Genomic DNA, 16,788 nt, shown 5'->3' with positions numbered 1-16,788 from the left:
GTGTCTCATTATCATCCTGTTAGCTGATCCTTTTCCCTGAACTGTTCTGAAATGAGAATTTATTTCTTTATAGGGTGAAGAGGTGGACTGTAGTGGTATCTAGCATCGTGATGGCTCAGTTCTTATGTCGGTTTCCCTGGATCAGTTGAAGGTAACATATTCACTCTAACTTCCTTGATTGAGATGGCGGAGTATTTCAGTAATTACCCCCCCCCCCGGGGACCCTGCAGGCACCAGATCTCTTACACAAGTCACTTGCAGCAAAGCTAGTTGTTGGCATGCCATTTAAGGTCTACTCTTGGTCCATTTACTATATAAAATTGGTTTCATCTCAACTGCATTGTAATATGTCAATACAGGACTTGGCAACGGTGGACTCAATCATACTGAGGGAGCTTCCACCGGTAGATGACAGTGATACCGTAAGAAACTGATTTCTTGTCATTTATCGCACTCTCTACTCTTCACAAAAAAATGGAACTGACACTATTCATTGTACTATAACCAGAGGCTGGCTCTTAAAAGGTTGATAGACATAAGCATGGGTGTCATAACGCCTTTATCGGAGCAGCTAACAAAACCATTGCCTAATGCTATCGCTCTGGTAAACCTTAAGGAATTATCAACCGGAGCGTACAAGCTTTTGCCAGAAGGTGCTGCTGCTAATTTTTATATTGAGTTCGGAAATCGTGGATGGATATCGTCAACTATTCTTTCTTTGCTCATACGCTATCAATTCATTCATCTTGCAGGTACGTGCTTGGCTTTATCTGTGCGTGGTGACGAGCCCTACGAAGAGTTGGAAATCCTTAAAGACATTGATCCTTCTGTACTTCTTCATAATGTACCCTACAATGAAGTAAAGAATCATAAGTTTGGCCGACTGCATGCAGCAAGGAGGTAATATACTTATGACTTGATTTTCTTATTTGTTATAAGATTAGTGCTATTTTTGGTTATGCTAGACTTGTTTTATGTTTACACAGGTTATTTGAGTATCTATCGGAGAATAGTCTCAATTTCCCTGTAATCCACCATATTCAGTTTCCGAATGGGATTCACAGGTACCTAAAAAGCCCTATGCTACTTGTTGATCGAGGTAATGTTTTTTTCTCAGCATATGCAGGGATGACTTGGTCATTAATGCCGGAGCCCTTCTGTTGGATGGACTCGGGGATGGTGTCCTATTAGAAACCCCAGACCAAGATTTCGATTTCCTCATAAACACTTCTTTCAACTTACTACAGGGCTGTAGAATGAGAAATACCAAGACGGTATGAATCTTATCTTTTTGAGTCGAAAAACGTCGACAATCTTCGAAGATATGTATAATATGACATGTTTTGCGGTCTCAGGAGTATGTATCATGCCCATCCTGTGGCAGAACTTTGTTTGACCTTCAAGAAATAAGTGCACAAATACGAGATAAGACGTCGCACTTGCCTGGCGTTTCCGTAATAACCAGTCTGCTATGTCCTGTTGAACATGAAGAAAATTGTTGAGTCGATAAATAATGCGAGTTCATAATGTTTCAGATTGCAATAATGGGTTGCATCGTGAATTGGCCAGGAGAAATGGCTGATGCAGATTTTGGATACGTTGGTGGTGCTCCAGGAAAATTTGACCTTTATGTAGGCAAGGTTGAGCATTTCATGCCTTTGTAAAGTCATCTGGCAGTTACATGGGGAAAAAACTAACTGAAAATGCAACAGAAAACATGAATAATTAGGTAAATTATTTGAACGTAACAAGTACATGGATTGTGTTTCAGAGTGTTGTTAAGCGTGGAATTGCCATGGAGCATGCAACCGACGCTCTGATCCAGCTGTTAAAAGATCATGGCCGATGGGTAAACCCTCCTGCTGAAGAATAAGCCTGCTGATCGGAGTATTACCCAGTTCCATACAACAATAAATCACAGCCTAGTTGCAGGCTGCACATGCAATAACGCGTTAAAATGCTTCAAAGATGTAGACATTACTTCTATACATGGAAAACAGATATTATTGTGTCTTACTACGACATGGAATATAGAAATTCATTTATTCCATGACATTAATCAATAATTTGTGGTCTTTTTGGGTAAAACACACAAATGGTCCCCTGTTCACAGGGTGTTGTTTTGTTAAGTATTTCAACTATTAAAAGTTACAAAATAGTCTCTCAACTAGAGGATGTTGCTTTGTTGAGGAACTCGACTATTAAAAGTTACAAAATAATCACTTAACAATTATTCATATGTACCAAACTTGTTAATTTTTTTGTTAAAATTTAATGAAAGGTTGAGTTGAACATTAATCTATTGACAAATATATGATAATTGTTTGAGATTTTGAGATCAGATTTTATCATATCACAGTCAGTAACTTAACGTCCAACTCAAATTGTTGTTAGTTTTTAACAAAAAATGACGAGTTTAGAACATATGAATAGTCATGTGATTATTTTATAACTTTTAATAATCAGTGACTAAACAAAACAATAGCCTATAGTCAAAGGATTTAACAAAACAACGTCCTATAGTTGAAGGATCATTTGTGTACTTTACTCACTGTTTATAATTTAGGGTAATAACAATATAATATTTGTTCAAAATCATTCTTTATAAACAATATTTTTTTTAAGAAGAATGCTTCCATTAATCAGTAAAGTCGTTTAATAGATTCCCACTTTGTGATTTTTAAATAAATTAAAAAGAGGGTTGAAACAGAGATGCAATTTGGAAGGCAAAATTCATCACTGGATCCATGCCCCTGTTAATGGCGATGTCACATTAAACCCTTTCAATCATATAATACATATGAGGGGCCACCAGCAATTAACTTTAGCCCCTCCCTCGCCCATTAAAGAAGATGCATTAACAAGAGACAGATGTCATGAACTGTTAGTTGTTATAAGCACAAGTTAACTTATGCTAAAAGAAAATACGGGGGAAAATAAATTGAAAGCCGAAAGGCTCAAACCGGTAAAATTAACTTTGAATATTGTCGTGAAAAAATAAATTATTTGAATAAGATAATCAGAAATTATTTCATAATCTAAAATGATTATTATAGTAATCAAGATTTCGTCACTGCACTTTTAAATAAAACTTAGATCGTGCAATCTATATGATTTTCAGAAATCATAGTATAATTCTGATAAGATAATTACTATAACAATCATCTTAGATTATAAAATATTTTTTTATTGAACCTTAATTGCTTGTTGAATCTTACTTATGTAATTCTTTTTCATCATAATATACAAACAATTTTATCGGCTTAGACCGAAAATTGAATTATTGAGAGAAAAGGTTGGATTGAGAAAATGTTTTTAAAAAAAATTAAATAGAAATACTCATCCGTGCTCCAATGGAAAATTCATCAAATAAACGAAACTAAAAAGGAAAATAAAATACTGTTTTTTTCTTTGACTAATACTAATAATAGTGCAGAATTCACTACTAATGAAAAACGCGACTACAATAATCTAATCTACTGTCAAAATAGTCCAAAGAATATAGCATAATAAATTCAGTTCGTCGACTAATCATAATAACACACAAAAAATCAAATGCAAGTAGAAAAAAATTTGACTATAACCTCTTCTGATCTCGTTTGCTTTAAACTGTATAATCTCCCACTGGTCTTCTTCTTCAGAGAAGTTCTGCCCTGGCGGCGTATCCATACTGAGATCTCCTGATATTATCTTGTCTCTTCTTGTAAACCAATCCACCGACACCAACCAAGCACGCTGCAACCACCACGGCCACCACTATTCCTGCTTTTTTTCCGCCGCTCATTCCTCCTCCACCACCACCACCGCCGGTATTCTCTTCGCCTACGTCTGCATTGATGTTGCTGTGGTTGATATCGCTGGCTTCATCCGGTGAAGGAGCAGGAGAACGCGGCGGCAGCGCTGAAACTCCTTGTTCCAGATCTGATGGAGATGGCGCTGGAGGAGAAGAATCAAAAGCCGGCGAGATTGCTGGTGGAGAGTCAGGAGTAGGCGCGAGATGCGGAGACAAGTCCGATCCGAGTAAAGGCGAGGGCGAGGGCGAGGGTGAATCAGCGGCGAAGGCGAGTTGAAGAAGTAGGAGTGAAGCAATGGTAAGGACACAGAGTTTACCCATTTCAGTAGATCTCCGAAAAATACTTGAAGAAGAAGAATGCAGTTGAAAAGATAAAACAAGGGGGGTTTGAAAACGAGGAGAGAGGAGTATATATAGGAGGGTAAAAAGGGGAGAAGATTTAGGGAGTGAGTACTGAATTTGATTTTTATTTCACTATCAACAAAATTACTTTGATAAACATCGGCTACCATCTCAAATCCACGATAATTTCGGTTAATTAATTTTAGAATAATTGGTAATTAACGCATTATTTAGTTTTTATTTTAATTATTTAATTATTATTTTGAAAAAATTATATCTAACATTAGATGTTGATCCTATTCTGATTATATGTTATTAAAATAATGATAATATTAATATGTAATCCCAATATACTATCAAATCAATATTGAAAAATAACTAAAACATACATATAATCACCCTCGTTAATTTTTTAATGACGAGTGTCCGAAACAAATTCAAAATATTACATCATTATATAATATTTGAAAAAAAAATAATTAAATGATTAAAATAAAAAACTAAGTAATATGTGAGTTATCAAATAGATAATTTAATTGATTTTTTATGTTTTTAAAAATAAAATATATTTTATCAAATTAGAATCGGATTGATTTCATGAATTTAAACGTATTTATATATTATTTAATTTAAGAAATCATGGTATTATAACTTTAGAAAATAAAAGAAAAATATACAAAAAATTGATTTTAAAATAAATTATTTCTATCTTATTCAATTTGATGTTTAAAAAATAATACTCACCTCATCTTATTAATTGTGTCTCATATTGATAAAAATATGTAGTTTTAGGAGATAAATTTGATCATATATAACATAAGATAAATGGTAAAATTATTCTTCAAAAATTAATTGATAGATCTAACAGATTTTATTTGAATAGATTTATAAGAACAAGGGTAAAAGATAAAATATAAGTGTTATTATTTGTTTACTTTTCTAATAAGACATTTTGAATAAAACAGTTATAAAACTTAAAATGGACAAATTTAATAAGACGAAGGGAGTAAAAAGATATACTTTAAAATAAAACATAGTTATTTTATTTTAAAAATGATAGTTTATTTTAATAGTAAAAATGATAAAAAAAAATAATAATAATGGTTACTGTAATGAAACGATGGAAGAAATCAAAATTACAATGCAACTAAGCATAGAGAAAAAATTTGGGGATAATTGTCATAAAAAATCATACAAAATAAAAATACTAAATCCAAATATACGAATAAAAATGAAATATTCATTCGAGAATGACAACCAACATATAAAGAATTTAGTAACCTTTATAAAAAAAATTCTGTAGAATGAGGTGCTTTACGAATTGATATAGAAGTGGTGAGCGAATCAACCTATTTGATAGATTGCTTTGCTATACTGGTTATCCCTTGTTCCCATATGTAATGGGGTAAGGGAGGTAAGATAGTAAGCTGGCCCCCAACACCAAGTTGAGAGCAGCTTCCGTAGAAGACCTTCGAAATATGAAATGCCCTCCGTGAGACTCGATCCCACGACCTCAAGATTAAGAACCTTGTGCTCTATCAACTAAGCTGGATATATTATTTTTCTACACTATTTTGATTATATCGATAAACAACTTTTTAACGAAAAAGATATATGATTATATATGACTATCGACAAACCAATTAGAAAATAAATGTTGTGAATATATTTGTGCGAGAACCAGAACGACCACAAAGGTATACGAAAAATTATCAAAAGCCATAAGGATCGTGGCATAATAACATAGAAAACGCGTGTCATGAACATAAAAAAACATGTCATAAAAATATATATTCTTATTTAAATTTTAAAAAAAAAATTCAAAAGTAAAAAGAAAACAAAAAAATATGAAAAAAATTAATAATCTCCTACAATCAATTACCTCCCCCTTACCCCATACATATGGGAAAAAAGGGACAGCCATTTAATCAATTACCAACGTTAAAATTAATAACTCACTATCGACTCACTCAACACTCCTAATCTTGGCCAATTTTATTAGATCAATCATTTGGAAATGGGCCTCAACGCCGTCCAAGGCTTTCCTATTCGGGGACATGAACACAATGAAACAACAAAATTGGAGGAGCGACATTCATCTTCTTCCTCTTCTTCCTCTTTTCCCTATTTGTGTTTTTATTTTGTAAGTAAAACCAAAAACCTAAAGAAATTACCCCCCAAATCGGACGCCAAAATTCTGATATTCTGATCATGATCAGCGTTCTAGCTCAGGTTCCCAATCCAATTAAACCTAAAACGTTTCATCTTTTTTCTTTCTGGATTCTTCTTCTTTCCTTATAAATATCTGGTACTTGATGAAAATCCAGGAGCGTTTGCTTGGTGCAGCGTTAGGATGTGCATTGACGGGAGCCGTTGTATTCGAGCAACGGAGACGGATATATGAATTCGTTTCAGATTATCAATCTCAGCTCGCTTCCCAATCTATGGTATTTTCTTAGATTCATTTTCTAGTTGATTATTATTTCATATATTCTGTTCAAACCCTAGAAAATAGGTTGTTGATCAAAGTTATAATGGTCACTGGAGGAAAAAATATCATATTTTGAGCTTCTTTTTCATAATTAATTGTGTATTTATAGAAGAAGATTCATTACTCTGTTATGTCATTATCTATATTTTAGATGAAACGAAATGAGATGTTTTGTATTTGAATAAGATTCGGACGTTTTAGAGACATTTATAACTGATGAAGTTTTATGGGATAAGGCCATTGCTATTGCAAGTCATTATTAATGCCTACACCAATTTTGTCTCACAATTTATTTGCTTAAGCTGATGTCTAATGAGTTATGTAGAACAACTATGCCCTAGTTAATGTGGTCTAAACTGTTCTGCTCAAACCTTTGTGTTTTAGCCTTTAGCTTAGGTATTAGAAGATGGGAATTTGATTGGAAGCAGGAAAAATGCGAAATGCTTAATGCGAAATGTAGATTTTAGCTTTAAATTTGGCTCTTTGAAGGAACAAGATGAATTGGCTTTCTTCTTCTTCATTTTTGGGAATTTCTTGTTAGCAGCATTTTGCTCTCTCGTTTAGGTATTAAAAGTATTGCTTTTGTTTTAAGGTGTCTTTGTAGTTAAACTGTATCCAATTAAGCTCTTAAAAGTTTTGCTTTTGTTTTATTATGTCATGTTTTGCATGAAAACAGTAAACTCTAAAATTAATTAGGCAAATAGGTCTTTTGATCTAACAACAATGGCTTAATTGGACAAAATTAATACATTTAAACGCTCGTTGGATAAAACTGAAGGATAGGGATATATTTAAGGAACTCAGTAAGTGTAAGGGTTCTTTTAGTATTTTAGCCATGTTTTAATTTGAGAGAATTTGTTACCCAGATGATGAACCTATTACTATGTATAAAAAAGTTGGTAGTTTACCAGATTTGTATTTCACAAGTTCTCATAGTTTTTACTCTGAACTTCTTCTAGACGAAAGAACCGATATTTGGAAAGAAATCTCGCTCGGAGTTTGCCCTTCTATGGAACAAAACTGTGGACCAGATAGCTGTGCCAGTAATTGAAGCCATTAGTTCACGTCGATGGTAGAAGATTCGGGGTAATTTTACAGCCAACTATCGATGTGTCTCCAACATAATGTTATTGCACATGTACGCTTTCTTGCAGTCAATTTAATCTCACATATCTTTGAACCTAAAGAGGGAATATGCATTCTTGTTTGTTATACCTAACTTATAATAATAGTAAATTCGATTTTGGGACGAATGGTTTTTTGAAGGATTTTCTGATATATTTTCTTCATTGTTTCTTTTTTTGATGGTATGAACTATGAATCTTCGTTGACTTGTTGATTAATACTATTTTCAATTATACTCAGAATTTATATAGCAGAATTATGTGCAAACTATGCATCTTAAATTCATGTTTATGAACATAAAACTAATGGTTTTGCTCTTAATTATCAAAATTCTAGACCCTGGGGAGTAAATATAATCACTAAAGTGCATTATGGTATAGTCAATAAAAAGAAAATATTTTTGATAAAAAGAAACTCTAAATTCTGTATAAATTTATTAAAATCATGATGCGATTGTCAATAGCAATATGATCTGTTGATAGAATTTTGAACTTTTGAATCAATGTCAATAACAGTACCGACCAAGGATTAATTTTAACCACCTTAATTATTATAACCAGCATGCAATTATTAAGCATCTTAATTATCGAACCAGTCATGAAATTATGAATATAAAATGGGAGAATTCAGGTCCTGCAGCTTTAACTTGTGCTTAATGGTAAAATTAGCTTTCTTGTATCTATTATTCTATAAGTTTGACATTACTTTTACAAAGTGTTTTTTAAAAGTTATTTTGGATTATTTCGTTTACAAATTGAGTGTTTGAGAATTTTGTCAAAAAATACTTTTTAAGTTGATAAAATGTATGTTTTACACATTGCTTTTGAAAATATAAAAGAATTAGGGATATAGGTGAGGCTAAATAAGTAATTTTGCTCAAAAGTATTTTTAAAAAATATTACTATAAGTTAGAAATTTTAACTTTTTAATCAAATTAAGTTAAAAAAAATGATTTTTGATCTGAAAAGTTACATGTTGTGCATTACTTTTAGCTTGAAAACATTTTTGACTCCAAAAACTTACGAATAATATTATAATTTTACTTAAAAAAATAGACATTGAATGAGGAATGAGGAATGAGAATGTAATATGTAATCAATAATAAAAATGAGAGAATGTAACACATAACCAATGGGAATGTAATCTGTAACACGTTTCTGTTAAATATCAATAGAGAAAAAAAATGATAATATAGATAAGAATTTTTTAAAAAGATATATTATAATTTAAGGTCAAATTTTATTATTAAACCTTGTTTTGGAACTGTATCCAATGATTAAACAATCCCAATCATCTTGCCTTGACTTTCAGGAACTACAGTTTTTGTGTCTGCCATTGCCTCGAATGATTGTGATGATAAACTTTGGTTATAGGTCAGACACTGAAAATAGTCTAAATATGAAAAAACACTACCATCCCACTTATATAACCAACTGAATCTTAAAACAAATACACTCCATGAAAGCAGATTGGAAGCAGGAAAACACCCATATATATGTATTAGCCTATATATATGTATTTATACAATGGAGAGAGGGTTGGTGATTGAAGAGCACACTATCAGGCATCAGGTTGAACAGTGTCGGGTCGACTAGCCATAGCATTAGCTCGACGAGTGTTAAGCACATAGAAAACACCCATTGCCGAAAGCACTACAAACGCCAGACCCAATACAATGGCAGCAACTCCACCAGCTCCCATTCGATGGCCTGATTTCTGTCTCGGTATTACTTTGGTTTCAAGTGCTTTGTCCACTTCAGCCGCCATTAGCAACGGTGAGTTTTTGGGGTCTGGGTTTTGGGTTTTGGGGTGGAAGAATTCATATGCCGATGGTGAGAAGGCCATGGGATTCTCGTGGGAAATGCCATGGGGAGCTCTGTCTTGAGTCTTGGCAATGGAGACGAGAGCTAGAGAAGATAACAGAAGCAAGAAAGAAGCAGCAGAAGGACTCATGCTTTGATTTTGGGTTAAAAGTTTGGGGGTGCCTTTACAAAGGGTTTGGTGAGGGCCTTTTAAAGAGGTTGTTGCTTAGCATTTAATTTTTGGTAATGCAAATGATGATTAAAAAGAGGGGAACAAAATGATGAACATGATTATTTCTAAATAGTTGGTTTCCCAAACTTCTCCTTCATTTCTGTCCTGGAATACCCCTGTTCAACTTGCACATAAGATAAGTAAGTGCATCCCAAAGATAAAAGAAGAGGTCAAAATACATTCCAAATATTAAAAAAACAATTTCAAATCTTTTCAATTTAATTGCAAGAGGGGTTCATGGATCAAGTTAGATTAGACTTATACAAGATTGTTGATCGGTAAAGTAGACATCAACAGTAGGTGAGATTTTAGATGGTCGTTTTGGTTGTGTTGGTCTGATTTTTTGAGGAAAAAAAAAGATTTGTACGTACTCGTACTCTTTGTTGCATGATCATTATAGTGTCCTAGACAGATGTCAATAGGAAGTTATCGTAGCATGAATGTTGGTTGGACATCTTAGGAAGTGATAGTTTAGATTTATTTATCATCAAAAGAGATCATGTGTATCAATACGTGGTTGTTGGTGATCTCATATGCGAGAAATATTCGCAAGATAGTAGGTTCGCATAAATCATATGTTTGTTTATTTGGAGGTTCGTGTGGTTAGAGGTTTGCATAATCCATAAACTCACAAATGACAACAAATATATACTATATTTTATAATTATTTGAACTTGTTCTAATTTATAATCTTAGGCTTAAATTTTCTCCAAAATTGATTATAATTATAAATAATTAATCTAAGCTCTTTTTGATATTTTTGAAATATTTTTTTAACTTTTTTTTAATTATATTTTATTTTCGATTATATTAAACGATTTCACAATATTTTATTTTATTAAAATTTTAAACAGGCAACCTATTATATCTTTTAACTTTTATCCTGTAGTATGATTTATTATTATATATTTAATATCTTTATGATATAAATTATATAATATATAAAAATTTAATCGTTGATTAAACTCTAACTTGCAAATAGTTAATAGAATCGGATTTGATTGAACCCTAACTTTAATCGTTGAAAGTCGAAGTCCGAACTCATCTAATTTTAAATTAACCTAAACTTTTCTACATTTTAAAGATGTCTTTGAACTAAACTTGTAATAAAGAAGTGTCTATTATTGTCCTAATTGAATGCCAAACTCAAATTTTGATATTTCAATTCGATTCGATTTGAAAAAACTCAATTCGAATTGACTCGACTCAAATTGATTCAACTTGTAATTTTATAAATTTGACTCAAATTTTTCAAATTCAAGTCGAGTTATAAAATAAAACTCGAATAATTTGAATAGTAACTTGACCAACTCGAAATTTTTAATAATTAGACGATTGCTTTTCAAGTTTGAGTTGAATCTCTCAATTATGTATGATATATGTATATTACATATGCAAAATGTGAAGAAATATATATGTATTGTATATGATTATATAAAACCGTTTAAATTGGAATCAAATAGTACCATAATAGTATAAATATTTATAATTAAATTTAAACATAAAATCAAACAACTTGACTCGAAAAAGTTTCAAATAAAATTTGAGTCATAAAAAATGAATCGTCAGCTCGAATAACTCAAAAAAAAATTTACATGACTCGATCGAGCACTTATCCTGCTAATGCTATCATCTTTTAGCTTTTTTTTTCTCATAATTGTAGAATGTAGCTAATAATGGCAAATGCATGTTCTTTTCTTTCTTTTTAATGTCCATTTTGCTTATCTCACAAAGTCAAGTTTCTATCTGTTTGATTGCCTTCATAAAACACTTTAATGAAGAAGGGATTGAGAAGAACAACTCGTTATGATTTTAATTCACTCACATGCAATTCAAGAACATCATACCTTAATCTCATCATTTACATGGAAAATCATAAATCAAAGAAACTAGGCTGTGAATGATTTTGGATTCTTTATTAAACATTTTTTTGAGTTAATTGCATCATTTGTCCCTAAACTATAAGCCTTATTTTAAATTGATCCTTAAACTTTTGAATATTTCAGTTTCATTCTCAAACTATAACTCTCATCCTAAATTAGTCCTTAAACTTTTAAACATTCTGATTTTATCACTAAACTATGACCTTCACTCTAAATTGGCCCCCAAACTTTTGAATTTTCTAATTTCACCCCTAAGTTCATCTAAATATGTAATTAGTTTCAACCATAGTTCAACCTAATTTTTTTTCAAACATATAATAATATAACTTGGCCTAACGATGTTATTAAAAAGGGATGTGATTGGCATATTAGTAGTTTGGAATGAAATTAAAATGTTCAAAAGTTTAGGGACTAATTTAGAATGATAATTGTACTTTAAGTATGAAATTAGATCATTTGAAATTTAGAGACTAATTTAAAGTAAGGATCATACTTTGAGGACATAATACAAATAAAATTTCTTTAGTAAACATGAGAAAAGGAAAGTGGGGTTTAAACTTTAGATAGCTTGAAGGATGAGCAAAGGAACTAAGAACCCATAATTTGATGTGAGGTAATTATAATGACACCTGCCCTTCAATAATATTGCATGAAGTGATGAGCATGGGTGAAAACTGAAATCGATTGCAGCAATGACCCAATCTTCCCCCGCATGGAATACTTTAACATCATTCTTCACGAACTCATGAACTCATTTAGTAGCCTTAGTAGTAAAAGAAAATATTGTTCTTCCTATAAGATTCAAGTTCGAACAGTTACATTTACAGAGTGTATACAACATTATCAATAACTAAAAAATTCTAAACATAAAATATTTTATAATCACTCAAATTATTAAAATAACATCCTTCTTCATATTAATTTCCTTGTCTTGTTGTATTTGTTATCTAACACTTGAAGTGGCTCATTTGCCACTTTCTAAGTAGATGGACCTTTAGGGCTTTACTTGTTCTAGTCTTGATTTTGCTTTGGAAAGGGTTTGACGCAGTGATTCAATGGTTGACATTAACAGCCATATAAACTAAACACTTTTTTTTAATTATTATGTACACTTCAATGGTTCCCTCTCAAGCTTCTACTCCCAACACGTCGAGAAAAGAAAATGCAAAAAGGAACCCTCTCAAACAAACTTGCTCTCCTCTTTTTCATTTGGAAAATATATCCATCTCATCATTTTTACTTATGCATTGCTCCTGAAAGATCAAAGGGCCTTCATTGCTCCTGAAAGCTCAAAGGGCCTTCATTAATCCTGCTCGTAGGATGTATTGGTGGTACATTGCACCTATGGCAGCCCCAATTAGGGTTGCACAGAAGTCGGATTTCAATCCGATCCGGATCGGTTTTTATCCGATCCGATTTTTTCTCATAGAAAAAAACCGTTTTATAAAATAACCGGTTCGGTTTCTAACCGGTTTGGAGGGCCGGATATCCTAACCGGTGTAACCGATTTCGGTTTTTTAAAAAACCGGTTATAAAAAAACCGATTTTAATATTATTAAAATTACCGGTCTAGGTTTTTTTTAAAAACCAGATATTAACGGCTAGTTTTTTAAACCCAGACCGGTTTTTTCCCCCGGATAAAACCCGGTTTTTTAACCGGTTTTTTTCAAACTGGTTTTTTATCCGATAAAAAACCGGTTTAAAAAAATCCGATCCGGTTAAAAAAACCAGTTTTCCCAAATCCGGTTTCGGATATTTTTTTCCGCAAAATCGGATATTCAGATTTTGTGTGCACCCCTAGCCCCAATAAGGGTCCAACCCAGAACATCCACTGAATACACACACACACATGAAGGGAAATTGTATTGTAAATGACAGCAGCAGCACAGCTCCTAGCAGGGTTGATCCCAGTGGCAGCGATTGGAATTGTGGCCAGGTGAACCATGAACACAGCAAATCCAATGGGAAATGGTGCCAACACCTTTCATTTTTATAAAACGACAATTTGGTGAGCTTCATGGATGTCTATCAATGATGTCGGTGGTGGATCCTGCCATCCTGGTAATCTTTGCCTGAAAACTAAACCCCAATCCTTCTATAAAGAACTAAACCCCAATCCATCTATAAAGAAAGTTACATTGCATTCTACTTATTGCATATAACTAAAAAAACCCAATCTTTCTATAAAGAACTCCCTAGTCCATCTATAAAGAAAGTTACACTGAATATAACTAAAAAACCTCAATCCATCTAAAAAGAACTCCCCAATCCATCTAAAAAGAACTAACCCCAATCCTATAACAAAGTTACATTGCATCCTACTTATTGCACACAACTAAAAAACTCCAATCTTTCTATAAAGAACTACCTAGAATCCCATCTAAAAAGAACTAACCCCAATCCTATAACAAAATTACATTGCATCCTACTTATTGCATATAACTAAAAAAAACCAATCTTTCTATAAAGAACTACCCCCAATCCATCTATAAAGAACTAAACCCCAATCCTATAAACAACGTTACATTGCATCCTACTTATAGCACTAATAAGAGCTGAAAATATATCAAGTAGTAATTGTTTCCAAGAATAAGAACAGAAATGAATGAGTTTTTCTCAACCTTCAACAAATAACTAAACCCCAATCCTATAAACAACCAATTGGCATGCAACTGTTGTGTGATTTAGTGAGAAACAGCAGTAGATAGAATTAAACTGGAAGAGTTGTAAAAGCCTCTAGTTTATGTCTATTAGTTCAAAGAAAATAGTAATAATGAAGTGGCTGTGAATGTTTTCACATATTATAAATACATGGTTTTCTTGCAAATAAAGTTTTTGTCCTAGCCATGCTTCTTGTATGATAAAAATTAGCCAACATAACCAAACAAATTTAGCATTCTTCATAAAAACCGACCCCAAGTAAACTGAACAACCAAATCTTGTCTCAGTGCCTAAATGCAACCATTCAAAGATATCTCAATATTGAAGCATAATATAAGAAAATTTGCACATTGATAACCAGCAAACGGATGTGATCGACTTCCTAAAACAAGCTCAACTACAAATCTACAATGCACGAATTACATACATTTCTTACTTAACAAGAAGAAGGACAATAAACACTGGCATTTTCCAATTAGTTTTTAACTTGCCAAACAGGAGACTAGCAAGGCTTGCATTTTCCACTCATAGGCAATATAGGAAACAAGACAAGAAAACTTTAAAGAAACAATATAAATAAGCATCACATCTAGTGCGATTTGAGGATCCATAATAGTTCAAGTCATCTAAATTGACCTCAAAATAAACCTCCCGCTGATAAAATAAATATCCGCATATTGTCCAAAACCTTACAATTAAACAAACCTAACAAGGAAACAAGCATTCTCACTCCAGAGGAACATCAACGTCGCCATCATCGATTTCCTGCTGCAAATCCTTAGGGTCTTTCCCGTCAACAGTGCACCCAACAGAGACACACGTCCCCAGAATCTCCTTCACCGTCCCTCTCAGATCCTTAGCCATCGACCTCGGCCTCATTACTTTAGCGATCTCGATGACGTCATCTAGGCTGATGTTCCCGTTATGCTTGATGTTCTTGGTCTTCTTCCTATCCCTCTCGGGTTCCTTCAACGCCTTGATTACCAGAGCCGCAGCCGAAGGGACGACCGTGACTTTCGCCTGACGGTTCTGGACAGTGAGCTTGACGGTTACACGGAGACCCTTCCAGTTCTTGGCGGTTTCTTTGGCGATGTCTTCACCGATCTTTTTGGGAGAGAGACCCAGTGGACCGATCTTCGGCGCGAGGGAACTGGCAGCTCCGACTTCGCCGCCGGTGACGCGAACGAAGACATCCACGACTTGCGTTGGATCGAACTTGGGCGGCATTGTTGGGCTTACTCTTTGATGGATGAGAAAATGAGGGCTATGGTTTTCAGAAATGGAGAAGTGCAAAGAGTGGGATAATAAAGCTAGGGTATTTCAATTTATGTGGTTTATGCCCCGGTTTAACCTTCGGGGACGTTAAGGAAATTAGAAATCGTATGGTTACTTTTGTAATTTCGTCTTTTAAGCAATTTCATTGTACTGAGTAATTTGGTTTTGATGTTATACTAGGAGATAGATGTTTAATAAAATAAGAAAAAATATGTATTAAATGTAAAATATAAATTTATTTAGTATTTAATTACTATTAAATAATAGATATAATTAAATTATTTAATAACTAAATATTTAAAGAATAATATATTTAAAATAAACTTAAAATTAAATGTATTTTCCATTAAATGATAAATATATTATTATTTGTTTAATGCTTTTCACACTTTTTATTACTAAATTAACAAATATTTTTAACTTTGAATTATCAATAATACTTAGAATACTAAATCATTAACCGACATGTGTTGGTTCAAGTAGTAAGAAATTTGATATCGTTTAAGCAAAGTTTTGAGTTCAAGTCCTTTGTGTATGCAGAAAAATCCCTATTGGGAGACTAATCCACCAAAACTAGATGTGTGACGCAAGTCGATCAAACTTAGTCAAAGCGAACCCTTAGAACCGAGAGAGAAAAAACTAAATCATTAAGACAATTAAATTAAAGAAAAACGGAAAATACCATTAAAATTAATGTAAATGGATCTTACATTCATAGCACTAGAGAGGCTGGCATTGGCGTCGTTACAAGAGATCGTTATGGAATGGTAGCGGAAGGAGTCGCTCGAAAGCTAGAGGGTCCACAAACGGCCGAATCTATTGAGGCGATAGCTTTCATCGAGGGGCTTCGAATGACAACTGAAAATACATGGGCTCATGCAATCGTGGAAGAGGACGCCGTTGCAATCGTTAACAGCAAACACTCACAATAATATTCTGGTAATTGGATTGATGATCAACGAGGCTCGAGTACTACTTTAAGGATCTTACAGCCTTAAAGTTTATTATGTGAACAGATAGGTAAATCGGGTGACATACACCTTTACTCATTGAGTTTTTGGAGGACCAATATTTTTTATTCTATTTTTATGAATATAAATTTATTAAAAACGATCTACTATTTAACTCTATTCACATTTAAATGGATTTTAATTTTCATATAAAAAATCATTTAAATACCTCTT

The 16,788-nt window shown here is 32.9% G+C and overlaps 4 protein-coding genes across 4 annotated transcripts; 1 reads left to right on the top strand and 3 right to left on the bottom strand.

Moving 5' to 3' along the window:
* Positions 1-94: 94 nt before the first annotated feature.
* On the top strand, positions 95-1,448 carry LOC120116280 (4-hydroxy-3-methylbut-2-en-1-yl diphosphate synthase (ferredoxin), chloroplastic-like; the record flags this gene model as incomplete). The annotated part of the gene is made up of 8 exons (XM_039136806.1): positions 95-151; positions 231-290; positions 360-422; positions 509-653; positions 753-900; positions 987-1,064; positions 1,127-1,274; positions 1,356-1,448. Coding segments are annotated over exons 1-8 (762 nt in total), but the record flags the coding sequence as incomplete, so codon positions are not given.
* On the bottom strand, positions 1,003-15,627 carry LOC120116267 (60S ribosomal protein L12-3-like). Its single transcript, XM_039136796.1, has 3 exons — positions 15,035-15,627; positions 8,452-8,455; positions 1,003-1,014 (listed from the first exon to the last, which is right to left on the bottom strand). The coding sequence occupies exon 1, from the start codon at positions 15,554-15,556 to the stop codon at positions 15,056-15,058; it is 501 nt and encodes a 166-aa protein (XP_038992727.1). The 5' UTR covers positions 15,557-15,627; the 3' UTR covers positions 1,003-1,014; positions 8,452-8,455; positions 15,035-15,055.
* On the bottom strand, positions 3,638-4,114 carry LOC120116279 (proline-rich receptor-like protein kinase PERK12). Its single transcript, XM_039136805.1, has one exon. It carries the CDS (start codon positions 4,112-4,114, stop codon positions 3,638-3,640), a length of 477 nt encoding a protein of 158 aa, XP_038992736.1.
* On the bottom strand, positions 9,138-9,724 carry LOC120116268. The gene has a single exon (XM_039136797.1). The coding sequence runs from the start codon at positions 9,702-9,704 to the stop codon at positions 9,312-9,314; it is 393 nt and encodes a 130-aa protein (XP_038992728.1). The 5' UTR covers positions 9,705-9,724; the 3' UTR covers positions 9,138-9,311.
* Positions 15,628-16,788: the final 1,161 nt, after the last annotated feature.

The sequence above is a fragment of the Hibiscus syriacus genome, unplaced genomic scaffold, assembly GCF_006381635.1.
Source record: "Hibiscus syriacus cultivar Baekdansim isolate YM2019G1 unplaced genomic scaffold, ASM638163v2 tig00110290_pilon, whole genome shotgun sequence".
NCBI classification, from domain to species: Eukaryota; Viridiplantae; Streptophyta; class Magnoliopsida; order Malvales; family Malvaceae; genus Hibiscus; species Hibiscus syriacus.
This window is presented reverse-complemented; position numbering and strand designations above follow the sequence as displayed.